The 10,988-nt window shown below is 41.5% G+C and overlaps 1 protein-coding gene across 1 annotated transcript; it reads right to left on the reverse strand.

Moving 5' to 3' along the window:
- Window positions 1-216: 216 nt before the first annotated feature.
- LOC137503160 (zinc finger protein ZFP2-like) lies at window positions 217-1,376 on the reverse strand. Its single transcript, XM_068230635.1, has one exon. It carries the CDS (start codon window positions 1,330-1,332, stop codon window positions 499-501), a length of 834 nt encoding a protein of 277 aa, XP_068086736.1. The 5' UTR covers window positions 1,333-1,376; the 3' UTR covers window positions 217-498.
- Window positions 1,377-10,988: the final 9,612 nt, after the last annotated feature.

A 10,988-nucleotide genomic window follows, 5' to 3' on the forward strand; every position in this document is an offset into this window, starting at 1 on the left:
TCTGAAAATGCAACAACCCGACAACATTATTGAGATCATTTTGCAGTTGCTCACAATCTTGTAACTTATTTATTACTCTGTACAGAATAACATCATCTGCGAAAAGCCTTATCTCCGATTCCACTTCTTTACACATATCATTGATATATATAAGAAAACATAAAGGTCCAATAATACTGCCTTGAGGAATTCCCCTCTTAATTTTTACCGGGCCAGATAAAGCTTCACCTACTAAAATTCTCCGAGTTCTATTTTCTAAAAACAGAGCCACCCATTCAGTCACTCTTTTATCTAGTCCAATTGCACTCATTTTTGCCAGTAGTCTCCCATGATCTACCCTATCAAATGCCTTAGACAGGTCAGTCGCGATACAGTCCAATTGACCTCCTGAATATAGGATATCTGCTATATCTTGCTGGAATCCTACAAGTTGTGCTTCAGTGGAATAAACTTTGTAACAGTATGGCTTCACTTCTGTGTGTGTCCGCATATGAACAGTTAGGTCAGACTGCCTTTCTTTGTGAATGATTTGCCACAGACATTGCGGCTGTTTGGCTTCTCGCCTGTATGGGTCCGCATATGTTCGGTTAGTTTACCTCTGTGTGTGAATGATTTGCCACAGACATTGCAAATGTAAGGCTTCTCGCCTGTATGGGTCCGCATATGTTCGGTTAGTTTACCTCTCTGTATGAATGATTTGCCACAGTCATTACAGCTGTAAGGTTTTTCGCCTGTATGGGTCCGCATATGATTGGGCAGACTGCCTTTCGTTGTGAATGATTTGCCACAGACACTGCACCTGTAAGGCTTCTCGCCTGTATGGGTCCGCATATGATCTGTCAGACTGCTTTTCGTTGTGAATGATTTGCCACAGACACTGCACCTGTAAGGCTTCTCACCTGTATGGGTCCGCATATGATCGGTTAGTGTACCTCTCTGTGTGAATGATTTGCCACAGATATTGCAACTGAATGGCTTCTCACCTGTATGAGTCCGGATATGTTGGATTAGTTTACCTCTCCGTATGAATGACTTGCCACATACATTGCATCTGTGTGGCTTCTCGCCAGTATGCGTAAGCATATGATGGGTCAAATTACCTTTCCTTGTGAATGTTTTGCCACAGATGTTGCAACTGTGTGGCTTCTCTCCTGTGTGAGTCAGCTTGTGATAAGATAAATTGCTTTTCTTTACAAATGATTTGCAACATACAGTGCAATTGTATGGCTTATTGCCTGTGTGAATACCCACTTGACCTGCTAGTTTTTTCCGGCTGATGGATTTTCCACAGACGTTGCAACAGTATCGGTTCTCGCCCGCGTGAGACCGCATTACGTCCGGCCTTTTCCTGAAATTTTTATGAGATACCGAGCATTCGTTTATAATCCCACCTTTATGCAATCGCGTGTCACCAGTCAGCATTTTCCTCTTTGTAAAGCAATTATCAGAAAATCCGCACACTTGGAGCGGGTGGATCCTGAGGTGTTTCGACAAGCTGCTTCGGCTACATAACACCTTTCCGCAGTGATCGCACTTGACGGGTCGATCTTCCTTGTGTCTCTTCAGATGTTGCAAGAGGTCCAACTTCCTAGCCAGGACTTCACTGCACACACTACACCTAAAACTAGATGAACCGCCGTCCGGAGGTTGATGATCTCTATAGCTCACCTCGGGTCTCGATCTACAGTGACAAATTAAAACCATGTGACCTATAAATCAACAGCCAAATCCACTACAACTCTCACACAGGGGATTTGCTTCTGCACATTCCAATCACTGATATCCAGTGCAGAAAGCTCGTTACTCATAAACATTACATTCCTGAGAGTAAACATCATCTGAGATTAAATATCAAAAGCTCTCACTTGTTACGAGAATATGTTGCGTCTTTTCTTAATCACGATATCAGGCGCAAGAAACTTGTCACGGTTTAAAAATGTACGAGTTAATAGACAACCTCATTTGAAGACAGCATGAGAAGTGTTCCAGCCTAAAAGGGTAAATACTCATACAAGCTCTTTAATCCAGCACTTTATTCTATCGAAATCCGTAGTCTGTTCTCCTACATAAAGAACGGCATAAGCTTTGGAGTTTTGATCTTGTTGAAGCACTCTGCGCTTTGTTGCAGGGAAGTAATAATTTTTGTAAAGGACCTTGTTCTTGAGGTTGTTTGAGAGAATGTCTGTGCTGTAGATATTAATAAAGTTGAGAACGTTTGCCGACATTCAGCAAGATCTGATGAAACACGGCTAATCTTTTAATGAATGTTATTTTGTCACACAAATATACATATTGTATTTGTGCATTGTTATATCACTATAGCATTATATTATGTCACTGTGTCGCTTTTCCGAAATATGTATCTTTGATGTGCAATCAAACATAGCCAACCTATATATAGGACGGTAGGTTTGTACAAGGACGTTCATACTTACTACCATGTACTACATCAGTCTACGTCTTAATTCCTGTATTTAACACGGTAACCACTAATCCTGATGAAATCCTGGCAAAGCTGAAATATAACAAGTATACGACGGCTCTCTCCCTAGCATTGATACTGACTTTTCTCCTCAAGACACTGCTGTTAAAGACATTATGAAGGCAACACAGAATATGGCATTGGTGGTAGCGTTTTATTACAATGTCCTAATATCCTAATTTTGAAACCAAACGCAACCTATCATGCCCTTGAATATTCTTACAAGTATTACTTTAACAATACGGATAGAAGGAGCTTAAAAATCAAGGCTTGAGCCAAAATTCGAGATGACAAGACGTTGAATTGCACCGTAGTGGATATTGCTGCTATGTAAAAGAAGGAATATTATTCTATTTATTTCAAAAGATCACTGTCAACGTGATTATTTTTAGTGGATTCATAACATAGTTGGATAGCATCCAATTCTGAGCCTGTCTCCCCACCACAGTGTAGTTCTACATATTCTACAGAAGAAGGGCGGGAAATGCAAATTTCTTGGTTAAAGGTGAGATCCGCTTACAACTGCGACATGGGAAAATGGATCACGCAGGCTAAAATATATCGTAATATGGACTGATACATTCCAATTCATGCTGTATGAATTGAATTCTGAATTCACATGGCCCAGTCGAATGCATGACTGGCTCACAAGCAAAGTAATGGGAGGCTCGACCATGTATTGTTACTGTACTCTTTGGAGAAAATAAGTGGACAAATGAAAGGGGGACATTGATTCAAGATATGACAGACTAAATCTCTTGATCATCAAACAAGATATTGATGTTGACACCACTAGACAACAGGGGGCAGAAAATACGACACTGGATGGTACGTCATGCGTTCTGTGGCATATCACACCAAGCAAGGGTGCAAACGTCTGTAACCCTTCTTCTTTACGTGAATACTTGATTCCTGTGACAAGTAATTTATCAGGTTCACAATTAGTTTTCAGTAAAATAATGTTTCATTTAGCATTGATAAATATTCTACACCAACCAGCTATATTGCTGTAACACGTGGCGCTTCCCAGGTGACGGATACGGGTTCCCCGCTGGCCTGCCGATGAACTTGAGCAAAATATAAAAGCTCTCGCGTACCAAACATGTACAAAGTCTGTAATGGCAACTTTGGCGCAGATGGAGACGTTCACTAGGGACCAGATGGCGGAAGAAATACACTAAATTTCTGGAAGTTAATGCAGAAAAGAGGGTAGCGTTTCTTTAGAGGAGTGGCTGCAAAAGGCATCTGTTCTCTATGTCAACAGCTGCGTAACTACCTTCCGTCATGAGCACTTAAATGCTTCAAGACAAGTCGGCCGTAAAATAATGCCGTTACATCATTACAGAAATATGTCTCATGGTATCGGAGCCAATGTTAGTGCAGCCCCTGGAAGGGACGCGCATTGGCAGTGCCCAGTCAGCATGAAAACTATGCTAGGGTTACCGTCGCACGAGCTGTGACGGCTAACAATGCTAGTACCCCCATTTTGTATCCCATCATTGAATTATGCCTGGGTGAAGTAGGGAATACGCCACTGCACTTGAGAGAAGGCTTGTAGGCATCTGTGAGGTGCGGGAAAAAAGATGGAATGGAGAAAAGTCATGTGAAAAGAGGTGTGGTTACTAACTAGTGTACAACAGAAACCGAAGGACAGCTCGTGGTGCTGACATTGTCATATCAGCTAAATTTGACGGTTCAGTCTCCGAGGTGCAAAAGTTTGACAATCGCTTAATGTAACTCGTCCGCACTGGGGAAAGAAGGAAATTCCAATTTTTCACAGCAACGCTCCACAAACAGACGTGCGCTTGGAAACCAAAGATGCGTTCTGGGCACCGCCTGACAAGAAGACCGCTGACTATCTTATCGCTGCCGCTGATCTGAATGGACGTGTCGGACCGAGGAAAGAAGAACAAACAGTCCATGGCGTTCATGGACGTGGAGAAAAGAACGACCATGCCCAAAAAATTCGCGATTATGCAGAAACTTATCACCGCAAACACACGGTTCAAAAAGAGTGATATTCATCTACTCAGTACTACAGTGGCTCCCATCCAATTCGCATTGACTACATCCTTGTGAGAGGGTGAAATCTCGAAGATGTTCTAGAGATAACAGTTGTCCCTTATTAAATCCTTGCGATGCAACAAAGACCAGTCATCTAAGCTGCGGATAAAGTCACCAAGAGCCCAATACATCACAGGAAATAGACAAATTGGGATCAAATGGTTGCCCCTGAAGAAGGAGACTAACGTCGTTGCAAAAGTTACAGAGTCACAAATCACCATAGTTGAAGTGAGCCGGACTAAACTGAAAGACGCCTTTCGCACTATTCCTGGAACAATTAAGTCAGGGCTACGACAACGAAGGATTAAACATGACATACGGCTAAGGAATGAAGATGTTAAATATGCAGTACGGTTGAAGAAGCAGCTGTACCACAAGTTTCTTGCTCGTTGGAATGCCTACGAGGCTGCCACTCGTAAAATGAAGGAGGTATTTGCCGTAACAAAATCAAACCGGTAGGCAGGTCTATATGTGAAACATGACATGCGCGAATTCGAGCGGAATTTTTAACGGCTAGTCAATCGAGCCAACGCAAAACGTCAGAAGTCCAACGTTTTTACGGCATCAATGAGGAAACAGACGATTTGCTACTGGACTGGCGGGAAGCGTGAGTACACTGGCGGAACTATTTTGACAACATCTCAATCATGGAATTTCCGTATCTACCAATCCTAATCACCTCCGCTGTTGAAGGAAAATGACGTCACTAAAGTCCAGGCTATGCTGATAGAATTGAAATCAGGGAAAGCCATCTGTCCCGATTATCTTCCAGCAGAGTTTTGTTTCTCTCAATGGGGGGACGCAGCAGTGTGGCTAAAGCAAGCTTTTCAACCATATCATAAAAGAAGGTCAAAAACAAACAGACTAGCGATGGAGTATCAATTCAGAAATAAGGGAAGCCCTGCTGTTTTTTCTAATCACGGCCCGAACATACTTCTGAGCCTCGCAACGAGAGACTTAGAATAAATCTTCGACAAAAGGATTAGCGATTTAGCCAAACATACAACAAGCCAAGCATTTGTGTAAAATTGTGGCGCAGTAGGAGAAACCCATGCTGCCCGACTGTTACTTGAGAAACACTGTGAAAAGAATAAGAGGCTTCATCACAAATTTCTGGACCCTTAGAAGCCCTTCCATCGGGTACTTCATGACCTAATCAGTCAGCCCTACAAGTACATGGCATTCCAGAGCACCTTGCTGAGAGGGTGTAATTGCTCTACAAAGAACAAATGAGTTGTGTTCAAGCTGCCGCAGGAGCGTCTGATGACTTCCACATAACTGTAGGAGTCCATCAAGGCCCCGGCTTATCACCACTGCAGCTCATTCCTGTGATGGACACAATTACCACAAACCTGCGCAGTCCAATTCCATGAACACTTCTCTAAGCAAATGATATCATTTGGCTGAAGAGAATAAACTAGACCTGCAGCGTCAAACAGAAGACTGGAACAATCGACTAGCGCAATAAGCCCCGCGCCTCAACAAGAACAAGACAGAATACATTGCATTACATCGTCGAGAAGTTGGAACCATGCATGTTGACGTTGAAGATATAGCACGAGTAGAGATATTTAAGTATATTGGCTCCACAATCTATGATTATGGCCGACTTACTGATGAAGTCAAATTAAGGATATACAAAGCCTGACTGAAGTGGAGAATGACAACAGGCGCCCTTCCGAACTTTGGACGAAGGGTCATCTCTAAACTAAGTTCTACCGAACTGATATCTGTCCTATCGATATCCATCCTATCGTTTTCTAGGTCAACGAATGCTGACCAGCTCTAGAGGTAGAACGCCAACTAAGCATCATGGATACGAAGTTGCTTAGGTGGAAGGCTGGCATAATTAGACTAGATCACATTTCAAATGATGTTATTAGAAAACGTTTTGGCAATGCACCGATCCAGAAGAAAATTGGGGAAAGGCGTGTGCGCTGGTTTGGTCAAGTGTTGCGTGTAGAGGACGATATATTGGGAAAGTCAGAGTATTACACAGAAAGTCGGTGAAAAGAGGCGCTAGGGACGAACCAGACAGCATAGACTGATAAAGTGCGTAACGGCCTGAAAGTTGGAAGACTACATGCAGACATGGCCCGAGACCGAACTAACCGGAGTCAATGAACCACAACACCGGACCCCTGCCACCAGATGCAGACTGATGAATATTCTGTTACAAAAATGGAATGCAAAGGATATTTTACACATCCTAACATTCAAATTAGTTTATTGTATGTTCAAATTTTCTCCCCTAAAGCCTATGTCCGATATCTATAAAAACTTATTTTCACAAAATAGTGTTTGAATGGCTGAACGCTTCTGGATTTTGTGTTTAAGTGACTCCTATAAATGCATTGTGAAGAAAAACTTATAACTCAAAAAAATAAAAAATGGGTATATCTGTGTTAAATGGGAAGGACAGTTTGAATATCCGGTGAAATTCTATGAGTACCTAAAAGAGGGGAGTCCGTCAGTGTATTCTAGCCTGAAAAGAATTTTGCAATTCATATTTCTGCTTACATACGTCATAGACAGCAGACGATCATATTAATCAGTTTGTTATTTTCACTCCGATCACGCCTATAAATATGAAGACCATGGAGGAGTGGCACAAAGTGGTCAGCTCAGGGCCATGTGACACTCGACGCTCTAAAGCTGGAAGGAAGCCACATAACTAAGTGGTTAGTTCAGGACCATGCGTCCTACACAAACGGAAGTAAGCCTCATCACTATTTAGCTCAGGACAATGTGTCTCTCCACAAATGGAAGGTAATCTCATCACTAATTGGTAATCTCAGAAATACGTGTATTTCCACAAGTCAGCAATTAGGAAATTTTATGAATCTTAAAATCTTTTTGTATGTAATTCAATACCCAACTGGCATGGCAAATAGTTTAGACATTTTAAAGGAAGTCATTTAAGTTGCGGCATGATATTTGTAGACTGCTGAAATGAGAGTGAGGAAACAATAGCGCCTGAGGTGAGATATAAAACAAAGTGGGAAGTAGCAGATAAGGTCCGGTCGACTAAATCCTTAAGAAGCATCTAAAATCTATGATGTAAAATGGACTAAGCTACGTAGACAATGGACTGTCCTCTGACATATATGCCAAGAAAAAAGAAGACACATAAAATGCATGTCGCTTTGCTGGTCTCTGCACAAAATATGCTTAGAAAGTAGAAAGCTAATTTAGACTCCATCAAAATAGAAATATGATTTTGTGTGTGAAAGGGATTCATAAGAAACATTTTTACTGGTGGTCATAATACAAGATTGTTCTCTAACGTAGCCTATTGTGTCCTGTTACACATGAATTACAAAGAAACAGAGAGTGTGAGCTGGTACTGGGTAGTTCTGAGGACCGACATGAATATTTCTTGCCACTACTTGTGAATGTACAGTACGAACAAGTCAATGCATCACATAAGAGCCGAGAAGACTCTAACCACTCACAAAATCAAATAAACCATTCAGAATTCGTAGTTTCCATCACAAATCTGGTTTGAAGTCAAACCTTAGGCTATGACTAGCCATCGCATGACGTGCTGATACAAGGGCTTGGTTAAGAGCACCAATCCGAGACTATACAAGCATTTCCCAGGGATTATCAAAGATCATTTCACACAGTAACCAACAAAGGTGTGACAGCAAAAAATTAATTAGCAATGTCACAACTACAGTTCAAAAACACTACTGCATTAAATGTTTTAAAAAAGGACAAACACATGTGGTACTTTGTAAGGTCAGTGACAATAATTACAATTTCGAAAGAATATTATATCACTACATTATTTACCTATTATTATTATTATTATTATTATTATTATTATTATTAGCATAGGGCAACAAGTTAGATACATATATACAAATATATAGTATTTACAAATACACAGACAAGAAACATGTTTTATAGCAGAATGTCCAGTTGAGTGATCCACTGTATGGCTTCCTGTGTTGTTTCCAAAAAGTCACTCGGGCTACCTGTGTAGGAATGTCGTGTAAATTCACTTACAATATGGGGTTCATCTGCCGAGATGCACCACAGTCGCACTCTGGTGATGAGATATATTTCCACTTATAAAGGGCATCCCTGCATCGTCCATGATTTGTTCTCACCCGATTCAGAGTGGTCCAAATCTTACGCGGTAGATGATGTTCACCAGAAAAGATGTTGTGTAAGGAACTGTCTGTGGCAACTTTCCACCGACTTCTCCATTCTTCTAAAGGGTGAGAATTCCCATAAAGCCAATGCGACAGCATCATGCAAAGATGGATGTCGTGACTCGAACCTCGTTACCTTGAGAACAGGAATATCATCCAAAACATACAGTTGAGGGTTCATTTCTATCTTCTTGAACTCTTGGATAGGAGCATTTGATCTTTTTAAAACAGGTGGCATTATACCTGACAGAATTGGGAGCCAATAAAGCGATGTGGACTGGACAGTACCAGATATTAACCGCAAGCTAGCATTCAGTTTAGTATCAATTAGTCTTGTATATGGGCTATCCAGCCAGACTGGTGCACAGTACTCAGCACACGAGAAAACCAGTCCCAAAGCAGAAGATCATGAAGTCTTTGCTGATGAACCCCAACTTGAGCCATACAATTCCTAAAAGATAATATTACGTGTTTTGAGCTTTCTGGACAGATTCATAAGATGTTGTTTGTAAGATAGTGTGCGATCAAGTGTAATCCCCAAATATTTGGGATAGCTGCTATGCCGAAGTTCTTGGTGACAAAAACGTATGTGAAGTTTAATGCCAGCTTGGCGATTATTCAGGTGAAAACATGAAACTTCTGTTTTGTTAGGGTTAGGACACAGTTGCCATTTCTTTAAGTATGTTTCAAGTGAAATCATGTCTCTTTGTAGCACTTCTTCTGTCACACAAAGGTCTCGAATTTGAGTAGCTAGAGTTATGATATCAGCTTAACAAAATGTTTGTGATGATGTTTCTGGGAGATCGGAGATATAAGAATTGAACAGTAGGGGAGACAGTACCGATCCTTGGGGTAATCCATTTTTGAGCTTCCTTTCTCTACTCATACTATTTCCCATACACACTCTAAATTTTCTGTCATCGAGCATATTGCTTATAACCTGCACGATGGTCCTACAGGGTACAATTCAGAGAAGCTTGTAAATTAATCCTTCCCTCCAGACTGCGTCAAATGCTGCTGTAAGATCAATGAATACAGCTGAGGTCTTGAGTTGTTTCTGGAAACCTGCTTCCATGTGGAATGTCAGTGAAAGCACTTGATCGCAGCAGCTGCGATTTGGCCTGAATCCAGCTTGATGAACTGTAATATGCTGAAAAATAGTTGCGCTGATTCTGTTGTGGAATAGCCTCTCAAAAAGAAGGGCTACTGGTCTATAACTGCTTGGGTCATTGGCAGGCTTACCTGGTTTCAAGATGGAAATCACTTTCGTTCATTTGAATTCTGCCGGGAGTTGTCTGTTCTGTAGAGGGTCGGTAAAAAACTTTAACAGCCAACTTCTTGCATTCTTCCCTAAACGAATGCGAAATTCTGGATGAATGCCGTCAAAATCTGGAGCTGTACTTGGTTTGACGTCTTTGAGAGCAGCATTGATGTCTTGCACCATAAGCGGTTGTGAATACCTCGATGTGCGTGGTGTTCTTGATTCCAGAGTTTGGAGCTGGCGCCGTATGTATTTGGTATGTTTCTTATCTGATGGAGTTTGGGAAGTTGTAACGATGTGAGATGCTACTTCATCCGGAGTAACTCCAGGCTGTTCCTTCACCAAATGTGTCCTTCCTCCAAGTTTTCTGCGGTGCCCCCAAGATCTTCTACTGGAATGAGTTAGGTCGATATTCTCCACTGTTTCAATCCACCGTTCTCTCCGTGTAGTATCCATGCTGGAAAGAAGTTCATCAGCTATGTCTTCATCACCAGTATGCAGATATTCGTTATAGAGTGCATCAGTCTCTGCATTCCAACCAGGGATGTATTCTTTTCTATGGCATACTCTTCTTAGCCTCCATCTTAACTGCATCTATGAAACGCTTGTAATTGTGCTTGGGAGCAATCCACCAAACACATTATCCAGTTCAGTGGTGAGTGTTGACCAATTTGCTTTTCTGAAGTTCCTCCGAGCATGTGGTATTAACCGTACAGCAGGAATTTTGATGCCAATGTCCACTACAATGGGGCCATGTTGACTGTGGGGAAAATGTCTTAACACTTTACGACTGGTATGTAAGGGCTGTCCTGCATCATTGCAGCTAACAAATCACAAGTCAGGATTGAAAACCCTATTTCATGCAGCTCATTGGAAAGTACCAAGATCTTTTGGGTAAAAAATCAGATGGAGATTGTTCATTTCTGTCCATTCAACAAGTTTCTCTCCACATTCATTGTTATTCGAATACTTCCATAGTTCCTGATGGCTGTTGAAGTCGCCTATATAAACTGCAGGT

This window comes from Anabrus simplex, chromosome X (assembly GCF_040414725.1).
Source record: "Anabrus simplex isolate iqAnaSimp1 chromosome X, ASM4041472v1, whole genome shotgun sequence".
NCBI lineage: Eukaryota > Metazoa > Arthropoda > Insecta > Orthoptera > Tettigoniidae > Anabrus > Anabrus simplex.